The 14,273-nt window shown below is 36.7% G+C and overlaps 1 protein-coding gene across 10 annotated transcripts in view; it reads left to right on the top strand.

The window, feature by feature from the left end:
* Positions 1–14,273, top strand: part of LOC123556030 (peripheral plasma membrane protein CASK-like) — a 286,974-nt gene that overhangs the window by 51,000 nt on the left and 221,701 nt on the right. For all 10 annotated transcript variants that reach the window (XM_053547676.1, XM_053547672.1, XM_053547675.1 and 7 more), the window contains exon 3: positions 3,127–3,239. In XM_053547676.1, coding sequence (XP_053403651.1) covers positions 3,127–3,239 — 113 coding nt within the window. The remainder of the gene's footprint in view (positions 1–3,126; positions 3,240–14,273) is intronic.

Here is a 14,273-nt window from a genome sequence, read left to right as displayed (position 1 = left end):
TGTTGAAACTTCATAGGATGATTGGTCATGAAGAGTAGATGACCCCTATTGATTTTGGGGGTCACTCCATCAAAGGTCAAGGTCACAGGGGCCTGAACATGGAAAACCAGTTCCGATCAGTAACTAGAGAACCACTTGACCCAGAATGTTGAAACTTCATAGGATGATTGTACATGCAAAGTAGATGACCCCTATCGATTTTGGGGTCACTCCATTAATGGTCAAGGTCACAGGGGCCTGAACATTGAAAACCATTTCCGGTCAGTAACTTGAGAACTACTTGACCCAGAATGTTAAAACTTCATAGGATGATATGAACATGCAGAGTAGATGATCCCTATTGATTTTGGGGTCAGTCTGTTAAAGGTCAAGGTCACAGTGGCCTGTTCATGTAAAATCATTTTTTGGAAATAACTTGAGAACCACTTGACCTAGAATGTTGAAACTTAATAAGATGATTGGACATGCAGAGTAGATGACCCCTATTTATTTTGAGGTCACTTGATCAAAGGTCAAGGTCACAGGAGCCTGAACAGTGACTTGAGAACCACTAGGCCAAGAGTGTTGAAATTTAGCGGGATGACTGGACATGCCAAGTAGGTGATCCCTATTGAAGCCAACCATCAGTATCTCTTTGACTTTCGCTCCTGACCCCTATTGACTTCTTGCCTATAGGACTTTGCATTGGGGGAGACATGCGCTTTTTTACAAAAGCATTTTCTAGTTAGTATTTGAATCTTGTACAGTGTACAGTTAATGGAAGAACTTTCCTGAGTGATTCATTGTACTTTAAGATGTCTAGCAAGATTAGGGGTCATTAAAAGGTCTGAGAATATCTAAATTTAATTATGGCAAGCAACAGAGGTATCCTGAAATTTATTTAGTTACCTTTACCTAGAAATTAAAGGTAGCTGGTAAAGGTTTCCCTGATCCTGCCAAGATGGATTTATTGTGATATTTAGTCTCTGGTAGATCAGTGAATGATTCCTCCTTAACCCTTTGCCTGCTAAATATCTAAAATGGACTGGTCTATCATTCAATTTGGGCAGTACCATTTATTATTCCAAGGGATGATCACTGAAAATTTACTGACTGAATAGCGAACGGTGCAGACCACTGGTTGCAAAGGCAAAACCAATTATAATTTGCCACCAGCAGGCTAATTATTAAAGGTTAATAGATAATAAATCTGTTAGATGAGTGACTAGAACAGTTGCCAATGCAAGAACTTTACATACTGTGTTTGCTCTATGTCAGCACATGGCAGAATTTAGTGTCCTTTTGATTCAGAGCTCAAAGGTCTAAGTCACAGTCTTGAGAATTCAGTCAATTCTCATAATATTTTATTAGTTGATTGGTCTTATTTTTCAGAGTGACTAATGTTATTATTTTAGGTCAGAAGTGAAGGACAGGCTAAAGGTGACTGTCATAGAGGGCCCTTATCATTCAAAGGGTGTTGGGGTCATGACTCGGGCTCACAGGTGGTACCGGTTGATTTTTGTAGTCTTGGGGAAATTAGCCGGGTTTGAGCTCCTGTGAGATTCTACCGAGTGTTATAAATTTAAAGGAACCTCATTTTGACAGACTTATAAGCCTTTGGTTTTAGGCTTGACCTTTAGATAATTGTCCACACTGCAGATAAACACAATGTAACTGTTTTTGAAGTTTAATTCAGGTTTCCCATTTAGATGATAACAAGCAACAAAGATGTAACAAAGTTCCAGTGAATAATAAATTTCCAATATTAAAGTTACAACAATTCACAAAAGCCTGTATTTAAATAACAAAGTAAAGCTTAAGTGTTCCTTGAAAGTTGAATAGGCTGACTCAATATAAGTCACTGATATGCCTCTATTTCTGGCAAGAGATGCCAGGAACCTTTAAAACATCTTAAATTTACACCTTAGTGTCTAAAACTTAACTCTTTGAATAGCAGCAAAAACTGTATGATAAAGATTTGCAAATAAAAAAATTAACCAATGAAAAGAAATATACTTTTATCAATAGCCAATCAAATTTAAGCTTGAATGGGCCTGGATGACCCTCTCACATCCAAAGCCATAAACTAATACCATTATTCAATATTCAAATTATATCTACATGACAACAAGCTTATTAAAGATACCTGGCCCCGTGTTCACAAAACATTTTTCGGTCTCAGCTGAGTCTGAGCTTGAAATTTTCATATTGATTTTACAAAAACTTGAAGACTTAATTCCAACTGAACTTGACCATTAATACTGAATAGTCATCTGAAAATAGTTATTAACTTAAAATTAAGTTTTAAACATGCTATTTAGATATAAATGACAAATAAAGTTTCATTATCAAACTCAGCTGAGACTGAAAATTTTTTGTGAACATGGGGCCTGGTGATAGCAGACACACCAATTTATGATAATTGCAATCAGCAGTTCTGGACAGGTAATGCCAGATGTCACATATCTGCACATAAAAGTGCCAATATCTTATCATATAGCTTGGCTTCACATTTTGTTTGCATATTATCTGCAAAATAAATCTACTGAAAATCTTCTTAATTTAATAAATGAATAATCTTTAAAAAAAATTTACCTTAATAAAACAAATTTCTAAATTTTAATTTCTTTGATATTTGAACTCAAAAATATGGCCTAAATTTTACTGCTATTACATAACCTAAATGACACCTAAATTTTGAAATTTCCAAATTATTCATAATTATATTAATACACAGAAAGTTTGTTTCAGAAATCTAACTAAATTTAGCTTAACTAAATTTATGCTTTGACATCATTTAATTTTATGAGCATTAAATTTTGTGACTCTTTCAAAATGGCTATTTCATGAGATGTATACTTATTTATGGATTTTGGCCATTTATGGCAATTTTACTGGTATGTTGGCATTTTATGGCAATTTTACTGGTTTGATGGCATTTAATTTTGTGGATTGACTCAACCCCAAAGATTAGTCCTCCATTACTATTAATGATTTTACAGTGTTTTTTTTTCAGGCTGGCATTGTATGGTGAAATACATTTTTTATTTGAACAATAATTTATAACAATAATACTTCAAAAATGAAATAAATTGTCTGTGAAAAATGAATTTATGTGTCTAGCAAACATGATTTTATATTTTTCAGGGGCCCATTCAGTGTTGTAAGACGATGTTTACATAGAGACACAGGCAAACAGTTTGCTGTGAAAATTGTAGATGTTGCAAAATTCACTTCAAGCCCTGGACTTAGCACAGAAGGTATAGATACACTATAAACATAATGTAGACAAAAGGCAGAGATGGTGAATTATGTCTCCCAATATGTTGGTAGATATATTGATTTTGTTAGCTCACCAGAGCACGAAGTGCTCAAGGTGAGCTATTGTGACCGGTCATTGTCTGGCGTCCCTTGGTGCATCGTCCGTCAACATTTGCCTTGTGAACACTCTAGAGGCCACATTTGTGACCCAGTCTTTATGAAACTTAGTCAGAGTGTTTGTCTTGATGATCTCTAGGTCAAGTTTGAAACTGGGTCATGTGGGGTCAAAAACTAGGTCGGTAGGCCAGATCAACTCTGGTAAGCGATATAGGGCTATCATGGCCCTCTTGTTTTGTCTGTCTGGTTGGGTCTGGCTCTGGGTCCAGGTCAGGGTATGGGTCTGGGTCCAGGTCTGGGTCAGGGGGTTCAGGTCTTGGCATATGTGTTTTACAAACAACTCTTGTTCACTCTTTGTTAATTATATATTATGGTTGCATACAATGTCTTATACAATTTTGGTCATTTCCCTTTCTACTACTTCATCCCCTTGAAATAAAAAAACTTGTATTACAGTAGATATCTTTGTGACATGGCTGGATATTGCGTATCAATTCACCTTTCTGTTTAAATGAAGCAGTTTGGGGAGACCTATACTTCAGCTAAAAGCAAGCTTACGGGTTTGAACCAGTTAAGATACTGATACAAAGGTGAAGGGATTGGACACAACCTTTATTACCCCACAAAGAAACAAAGAGAAAAATGATTAGGAGAATTATATGATTTATTTAAGTAACATTTTTGCCTATAATTTTTTTATCACATGACAGAGTTCATAAAATAAAAAGTGTCAGAGAGGATCTTTCTTTGGCACAAATTGTCTGTCGTACATTAACAGTACTTTTCTCAAACACTTTTCTCATGATAAAGCTTTCTGACAATATTTTGAAATCTAAGTATGTATTTCTCTGTAATAAACTCCAGCCTTCTGCTTTTCTAATGACACCAAGTGTTTATTTAGAAATAGGACATTACCTATAAAAGGGTGCATTACATTCATCTTTTTGCATTGAGACAGCATGAAATGTGTAAATTTGAAGTTATCCATAGCATGAAGTAGGGTAAACATTTCTGTTATTGAAATTGTTTGAAATAATTTGTTAAACTGTAACAAATGCCAGTGCTCATAAATTGGCTTGCATGTTTTTAAATGTATTGCATTGTGTGTTTGTGAAATCTAACTGGATAAAAAACGGATGCAACATTAATCTTGTCATGGAAATTCAATAGAATTTTTGCCACTTTGCTGGAATTCCATTACCTTATTGTGTTACTAAGAGCTGGTATTGTTTGAATCTTCTATAATTGGTACCCAGCTTGTATTACCTGTTGCAATATTCCAGCAAAATGGAGACATTTCTTTGGGATAATTTGGTGTGATGTTTTCTTTAAAAGAAGTTACTAAGAACCTTTAAATCTTGATGAACAAGCCTGGAATGGAGATGTGGAATAAAAAGAAGACTGTTACATATATGTAACTGAAATATTGTTTAGCCCTTAGCCTGCTGGCGGCAGATGATTCTGCCTTTGCGACCAGTGTAGACCAAGATCAGCCTGCACATCCGTGCAGTCTGATCATGGTCTGCACTGTTCGCTATTCAGTCAGTAAATTTTCAGTGAAAACCCCTTTGAATAATAAGTGGTACTGTTCAAATTGAAAGATGGACCAGTCCATTATAGAAATATAGCAGGGTAAGGGTTAGACAGGCAGAAAACTGGAACAAACTGACAGATCACTGACTCCATGTCCCACTTTGCCATGTGAGGAAGCCGTCTAGCTGACCTGCAGAATATTGATGTTCTACCCAGATGCCTGCCTCTGATGAAATAATGCCTAGAGGCATTATAACTAGAAAGTCCCTGTTTGAAGCCCCTGAAAAGCAGAAGGTTGGAGTTTATTAGAGTAAAATACATACTTGGATTTCAAAATATTGTCAGAGAGACAATAAAACCCAACAAAGGCAAAACAAAACAGAATAATAAAGATGACCATGTTTGTTTCATTTTCAGTTATTTGCTTGAAAATGCACGTTTTGTAATATTCATTTTATTGATGGCAAGTTCACACTTCCTAATTTTCATCGCACTGCCCTCAAGTTCACACTTTCTATTTTCGTTTCACTGCCTGCAAGTTCATACTTACTAATTTTCATTTCATCAATGCCTGCAAGTTAATCACACAGAAATTTCATTTCATTGCCTGCAAGTTGTCACAGAATTTTCGTTCCATTGCCTGCAAGTTCTCACTGCTCTTATTGCACTGTGTACCTAGAAACAGACAAATGGAAGCATGCAAATATTTGACAGTCATTGTATATTATATCTGGACATATTATTGTCATTGGCATTATTGCTGTGAACACTGATCCCTGTAATATTATGATGATGCATGGTTTCCTGTCAGATCTCATATTGCATATTAATATAATGAATTATGTCTGGAACCTTCATTATTTGAGAATAAAAGCAAATGGACAGTATGAAATATTGTGACATTTGCTATTAAATGTAGTGGCCAGATGATTTGTGATTGCCTGTAGTCAATACTTGTTGCTTATATAAGATTAAGAATCATATCCCATGAGGCCATTTAGTCTGTAGAATTATTTCCGAGGTTTTTAGTGGCCATTTTCATAATAGCCCAGTCACGCATATGGCACGGATAGCTACGTCTAGCCACGGACATAGTAATCCGTATTGATCTGCACCTGAGCCGTACCTCAAAGTAGTAAATCGGTATCAATCTGTACATACACTTGGTCAAAGCCATTAATTTGAGTGTGACTTTAGTCCCACTTGGTTGAAATGTATTCATCCATAGTTAAACGTACGAAAACGTAGTTATCCGTACTAAAACGTACCTTGTCATATTGATCTGTAGCTGAGCGTAGTTATCCGTACTTAAGCATAGTTCAACGTAGTTCACTGCACACCTGTCCACCCGCTGGGCAAGTTGGCAGGCGCAGTAAAACTTCAAGTAGTACTTATTCTCATCCTGTATTTTTTTTGTTCCCCGTTCCTCACCAGTTTTCCTGTACCAAGACGTACTACTTATCTGTGTCTGCCCCCAACAGACCAATCCCATCCGCACTATACCTCAACACACGGACATACCCATATGTGTGACTGTAGCTAAAATAAAGGAATCATTTCATATTTTCTTCTGACATTGTAACTATATAAGTACAGATATTGTGAACACATGTGAGCATATGATAGAAATATAGTGTACTAAGTATTTATTAAACATTCAGTATTATACATTGAAAAGTTTTATCGTACAGTGAAAGATAAGGAAAAAATTACTTTCCTTATTTTCTCCAGAAACATATTACTGTGAAATCATTAAATTTTGTGGGCATGAAATTTTGTGGTTTTGGTCAAAATTACAATTTCATGGGGCTATGGATTTGTGGATTTCAACTTTTAAACAAAAATTAAATGGGAATTTTACTTGTTCGTTGGGATTAAATTTTGTGGATTGACTCAACCACGAAATCCACGAAAATTAGTTCCCCATGAATATTAATGATTTCACAGTATTTTGTTCTTTGAATTGTAAAAATTTGAATTCAGTTGCTACTGGACAGAGTCGAATTACTTAACAACCTGTTGAAAAGATAACATGTTTGTCAGACTTTATCAGACTGGCTAGCACAAGCTTCAGAAACATAAACTAGGAAAAAATGCTTGATTCCTTTCGACAGTTTTGCTTTTCATTTTCTTGTTACTTAGATCACGCCTGCGGCACTTTTCCAAAATTGGCATAACGTTCAAATTCGGAATTTTCTGGACACATTTTATGTTTTAGCAGATCACATGCCATTTATAAATATCACTTACGTCAGCAGAGACGACATCGTGTGGGTCAGCGAAAAGAAATGAGTCTAAAAAGTCACTGATGTGAAAAAAATCACGTTTCATTCCCAACCTATTTGTCCTTACGTTTCTAGGAAATTGATTATTTGCCACAAATTTTAGCATGGACATGTAGATAAGATACATCTACACCCCGCTACATTCCCCGATTTTTGAAAAAATGCTCCATGCAGTAACAAAATGACAAAAATGACAAAAATCACTCGCTGATTTCGCTCGTTTTGTAAATATTGACGAAGTACCTGCGGTACCGGAAGCGAAGTGCCTTCAGTCCTCGTCGGCACAGGTGGTACCGCAGGCACTGTTTAGTACCCGTGTAGCAGGGCTTCGGAAATTTGCCGGTTTGTCGATTTTGGACCGATTTTTGACTTTTCAGACCGATTCGTAAAGTGAAAAAACGAAAAAAATCGGTCCCGTAAAAATGGAGAAAAGTATAAATTTCGGTCCGATATCTCAATACACGATCACCTGCCAAGTAGGAAATTGTTGGTCGCACCTTCAGATAATCAATAAACGTGTCAATCGGTCTGATTGTCACTTTGATAATCGGTCCGTAATTAGCGCATGACGCAATCAGTGCTCGCGCGGCACCTCCTTTAATGTTTGCAGACAGCCGACTGCGGTGTATTGAACATTTTGACTGGTTTCCTAACGTTTCTGACTGGATCCACATCATTTCGACGGGGATCCACTTCTTTTATTTAGAATCCGACGGATGGTTTATTTCAGAAGGCTATGTTTGATCACGGTAACAAACAAATGGTCGCTGCATTTAATCAAAGAGCTATAATTGTACATTACAGGTCATTGATTTAATGAGACATCACACGGAAAACCGATAAAAATAATTTTTATAATTACTTGATTTGAAAAAATTACATGATTCATTGGTTGGGGCTCCAGTTGAAACAAATGCAGAAAATCGTCTTTGCAACCAGACTGTACAAAAAAGATAAAAATGGACGGGCAACCACGAATGATAAAGAAAACCGGAGTGGCACTGTTTATCAAATCGGTCTTTTAAAAAAAACGTTTCAAAATGAAATTTTGTTTACATCAGAGAAGAGAACATATAACTTTATAAAATGTAGTTGCTTATTGAAGTACAACCTAAGTGAAATGAAATAATCCGTGGCCAACCCGCTTGACGTTTTGGTGCTATACATGCGGGAAATTCGATCTCAGCGTTCACATAACGTACACATTCGGTCCGCGGCAGAGTATTCTTTAAATACTTAGGCTGTTTAGCAGAGAATATGTGTCGTGTAACTCACTTTGACGCATTGTATTTTATAGAAATTTATAGAATTCCGTCAAAGAATGAGGAAACATCACAAAGTATCTGCCGTGTATACGGTATCGAAGTCACGTGCGTTGGCTTTTAGACTAGTTACGCACACGGTGTCAATGCCTCATATTATCTCGGAAAAACATCGAAATTTAAACAAAGTAACGATCACACATAACACTGAATAACTGTCTTCATTGTATGGTAACGCGCGGTGACTGGTAACTCAGTTTTAATGCATGACATGCTTATTTCTTTACCCTATCACGTTTTACAAAATATGTAATATTGGGAATGCGGTGGGTGGGGTAGCGCCGATGTCAGGATTTTCGTTTCAGACCGATTGAGTTATCAAAATTTCCGGAGCCCTGCCGTGTAGATAAGACAACAAATCTCTGCCTAAAGCATCTACACTTTCAAAAATCACTTGTGCCAAATCCCAGTATGCACATATTAATTATGTCTCCCAAACCACTGTGGTGGGAGACATATTGATTTACTTCTGTCTGTCTGTGTGTGTGTCCATCCGTCCGTTTGCCACAAATCTTGTCTGCACTCTAAGTCGAACATTTCTCATCCGATCTTCACCAGACTTGAACAAAATGTGTTTGCCAATAAGTCCTCGACCAAGTTCGATAACTTGCCAAATCAGCCCAATCGCTTCGGAATTATGGCCCTTGAATTACCCAAAATACTGATGCCAGTGATACAGGTCTTGGTACATGGTTGACTCAAATTACATAGTTGAGAAGAAATGTAAATCCAGATGATTAAGCAGTTGTGGGAGACATGCGCTTTTCTCAAAAGCACCTCTAGTATCTTACACATTTGGACAGTGAAAAACATTTGAGCAAACTTGTTTGAAAAAAAAGTATTGAGAATGTGTGATAGAAGTTGACTTTGTGCCAAGGAAGGTTCTCATGAGTGTTTTCTGCCTACAACGATTTTTGTTATATGAAATCTGTTAATTAAGAAGGAAATTATATGCAAAAATTGCCTTTGAATCGAGCGATCATTTTTCTGTATGTATGGTACCGGTACGCAGCATGGTAAGTCAAATGGGTTGGCCACCCCGTTTTTGCTGAGAGCAATGCATTATGCCGAGCCTTTACTCTTCAGAACAATATTAACAAAATATATCATTGAGATTAATGATATGTTGTTATATTGTGATAAACATCCTTCCTTAGATCTCCGGACTGTTTTGATTATTACGTAATTATGATAACTATAACAACTACACAGTGATTCCCACTAAGACATTACAGTAATTGTTATTTATGACCAATTTGGAGACTGTTACTAAAATTTGTGTGTTTCCTGTAATTGCTGTGTTCAAATTTTCATGTCATATAAATCATTTTTACATTACTGAAAGATTCTTCTACTCTCAGAGTTAGGTAAAACATGTTATTACTGTATTTCAAAAGAACCAGTTACACTTTCCTTTCTTAGCATGCAATTTTTTCGCAGAAAGAAGACTTTAATAGATAGACAAAACTTTCCATGTATTGACTAAAATGCTGTAAGAGTATGCACTCTACTGAAAAGAGGCAGAACTGAAAGCAGTTGAAATATGTAGTCTTTTACAAAATTTCAACAGAAGCCATTATGAATTTTGAAATGGCAGTGTTAAGATCATTGTTAAGATGTCAGAAAAATTGTTTTCAGTGTCCAGACTGGTGCAGATTTTTATTTCTGGGAACATGGTTAGGCTAACTGACAGTTGTAACTGTATGTGTGTTAGGGTTCAGCGTCGTTTCCAGCAGTTTTTGTCTTATAAATGACCATGTCTACTTATAGCAATGCCCAACTTCACTGGAAATGATCACACCTATAGAATCATGACGTGATACACCATTCAGTCACATTATACTGATACCTGGCTTTACATTTCTAGCACTTTATTATGTTAAGCACAAGACAAGGAAACTTCTATTAATATTTTTCAAATCTTTGGCGTGACATGGCCAGGGAACAAACCCATGAATTCAGCACTCCAAGCAGGTGCTCTATTACTACACTACCATGGTGGTATTTATAAGTAAATGGCCCAACCTGCAGCAGATGGTACACTGCATGTCTCATTGATCTATTGTGTTAGATCAGCATAAAGCAAATCTTGTTATTGCAGAGCTACACTTCCTCTTAATGCCAATTATATGAAAGGACAATTCAGTTCCCTAAGGGGGCTAACATTCTACGAAGCAATCAACTGCCCATCTATATGGAATGCAAATATTTGTCCTGTAAAGCAGCTAACCTTAAGATGAAGAATTTCTCTGACTGTTCCTACCTGACTGCAGGCTGTCCTACCTGACTGCAGGCTGGTGGTTGTTGAGAATAAATTCAGTTTGTGGAAAAATATGATAAAAGAATTCTTTCCACTCTGTAGTATAATCACCTGTAGGGAAGAACATAATCACCTGTAGGGAAGAACAAGCAGCGTTAAGTAGTAAACACTGTCAGAGACAGCATTCGGTACTAAACACTGACATCTGATCAGTCAATCAGTAGTAAACACTGTCAGAGATAGCATTCAGTATTAAACACTGACAGATAAGTCAGTTAGTAGAAAACACAGACAGAGAATTAAATCTATACTAAACACTGACACTGATAGAAAAATAAGTCATTGCTAAACACAATCAGCATTTAACATAAAATTAGCACATAACACTGAAAAATGTCAGTAAGCACTGAACGTTTCCAGAGACTTCAATCAGTGCTAAACATTAAACAGAAGTTTGTCAGTTCCAGACACTCTCAGAGAAGTAGGCCATGTAATTTACACTCCATAGTAGTCAGTCAGTATTTGGCACTCTCTGGGCAGTGGGCGAGCGCTTACCTAAGCTAGAGAAGTCAAGTGAGTTCTTAACAGTCATATTTAAGTTAGTCATTTCTAAATGCTCAAAGAAAAGACAGTTAATACTATACTCTGACAGAAGATTCATTTAGTACTTAATGCTCAATCAGGCAGAACTGCACTCAGACAGAATTGTCATTCAGTACTAAACACTCAAAGAAAAGTCTGGTAGTGCTCAACACTGAAGAAATGGCAGCCAGCACTATACACAGATAGAAAAGTGCTAAACACTCACAAAAAAGTTTGTCAGTGCTTAACACTGAAAGAAAAGGCAGTGAGCACTAAACACTGAAAGAAGAACCAGTCAATCCTAAACACTGAAACAAAAGTCAGCCAATCTTCAACAGTGAAAGAAAAGCCGATAAGTACTATACACTGAAAGAAGATCCAGTCAGAGCTAAACACTGATGAAAAGCCAGTCAGAACTAAACACAAAGAAAAGCCAGCCAGTACTAAACACTAAAAGAAGAGCCAGTCAGTCCTAAACACTGAAAGAAAAGTCAGTCAGCACTAAACACAAAGAAAAGCCAGTCAGCACTAAACACAAATAAAAGCAAGTCTGTCCTAAACACTGAAAGAAAAGCCAGTCTGTCCTAAACACTGAAAGAAAAGCAGGTCAGCACTAAACACAAAGAAATGTCAGTCTGTCCTAAACACTGAAAGAAAAGTCAGTCAGTCCTTAACATTGAGAAACAAGTCCTTCAACACTAAACACAAAGAAAAGCCAGTAAGCACTATGCACAAAGAAAAGCCATTCAGCTCTAAAACACTGAACAAAAAGTCTGTCAGCACTATATAAACACTGGAAGAAAAGACAGTAAGTACTAAACACTCAAAGAAGCAACAATCAGTCCCAAACACAGGAAAAAGGCCAGTCAGTATTTAACACAGAAAGAGAAAAGCCAATCAGTCTTAAAGACTGAAAGAAAAGCCAGTCTGTGCTAATGACTGAAAGAAATGCCAGTCAGTCCTAATACTGAAAGAAAAGCCAGTGTGTCCTAAACACTGAAAGAAAAGCCAGTCTGTCCTAAACACTGAAAGAAAAGCAGGTCAGCACTAAACACAAAGAAATGTCAGTCTGTCCTAAACACTGAAAGAAAAGTCAGTCAGTCCTTAACATTGAAAAACAAGTCCTTCAACACTAAACACAAAGAAAAGCCAGTCAGCACTATGCACAAAGAAAAGCCATTCAGCTCTAAAACACTGAACAAAAAGTCTGTCAGCACTATATAAACGCTGGAAGAAAAGACAGTAAGTACTAAACACTCAAAGAAGCAACAGTCAGTCCCAAACACTGGAAAAAGGCCAGTCAGTATTTAACACAGAAAGAGAAAAGCCAATCAGTCTTAAAGACTGAAAGAAAAGCCAGTCTGTCCTAATGACTGAAAGAAATGCCAGTCAGTCCTTATACTGAAAGAAAAGCCAGTGTGTCCTAAACACTGAAAGAAAAGCCAGTCTGTCCTAAACACTGAAAGAAAAGCAGGTCAGCACTAAACACAAAGAAATGTCAGTCTGTCCTAAACACTGAAAGAAAAGTCAGTCAGTCCTTAACATTGAAAAACAAGTCCTTCAACCCTAAACACAAAGAAAAGCCAGTAAGCACTATGCACAAAGAAAAGCCATTCAGCTCTAAAACACTGAACAAAAAGACTGTCAGCACTAAACACTGGAAGAAAAGACAGTAAGTACTAAACACTCAAAGAAGCATCAATCAATCCCAAACACAGGAAAAAGACCAGTCAGTATTTAACACAGAAAGAGAAAAGTCAATCAGTCCTAATGACTGAAAGAAATGCCAGTCAGTCCTAATACTGAAAGAAAAGTCAGTCAGCACTTAACACAAATAAAAGCCATTCAGCACTTAACACTTAACAGCAGTCAACACTAAACACTGAAAGAAAAGACAGTTAATACTAAACCCTGAAAGAAAGAAGAGCCAGCCAGTCCTAAACACTGAAAGAAAAGACAATCTGTCCTAAACACTGAAAGAAAAGTCAGTCAGCACCAAAAGTCAGTCAGAACTAAACACTGAACAAAAACACAGTCAGCACTTAAACTGGAAGAAAAGGCAGTAAGTACTAAACACTGAAAGAAAAGCCAGTCTGTCCTTAACGTCTAAACACTGAAGGAAAAGTCAATCAGCACTAAACACAAGTAAAAGCCAGTCGGCACTAAACATTGGAGGAAAAGACAGCACTAAACACAAGAAGAAAAGACAGTAAGTACTAAACACTGAAAGGAAAGTCAGTCAGTCCCAAAATAAAGGAAAAAAGCCAGTCAGTATTTAACACAGGAAGAGAAGAGCCATAAAGTACTAAACACTGAAAGAAAAAGCAGACATAACCAGGCAGTGAAAGAAAATCAAGTCAGTGCTAAACCCTGGACGAAAATCCAGTCAGTACGTAAGACTGAAAGGAAAACCAATTAATGTTAACACTGAAAGAAAAGCCAGTCAGTACTAGAATCTGAAAGAAAAGTCAGCCAGTACTAAACACTGAAAGGGAGCCAGTTAGTGTTAACACTGAAAGAAAAGCCAGTCAGTACTAAACACTGAAAGGGAGCCAGTTAGTGTTAACACTGAAAGAAAAGCCAGTCAGTACTAAACACTGAAAGGGAGCCAGTTAGTGTTAACACTGAAAGAAAATCTATTAAATACTAAACACTGAAAAAAGCCAGTCAGTACTAGAGACTGAAAAAATCCAGTCTGTAGAAAACAGTGTTTTATAAACTAGTCATTGTTAACACTGAAAGAAAAATCAGGAAGAAATAGACACTGAATGAAAGTTTAGTCAGTATGAAACACTGAAAGAAAATCCATTCAGTACTTAACCCTGGAAGAAAATCCAGTTGGTACTAAAGACTGAAAGAAAAGCCAGTCAGTGTTTACGCAGAAAAGAAAAACTATTCAGTACTAAACACTGAAAGAAAAGGCAGACATAACCA

The sequence above is a fragment of the Mercenaria mercenaria genome, chromosome 7, assembly GCF_021730395.1.
Source record: "Mercenaria mercenaria strain notata chromosome 7, MADL_Memer_1, whole genome shotgun sequence".
Taxonomy (NCBI): domain Eukaryota; kingdom Metazoa; phylum Mollusca; class Bivalvia; order Venerida; family Veneridae; genus Mercenaria; species Mercenaria mercenaria.
Note: the sequence above shows the minus strand (reverse complement) of the source record. Positions and strands in the feature narration are given on the sequence as shown.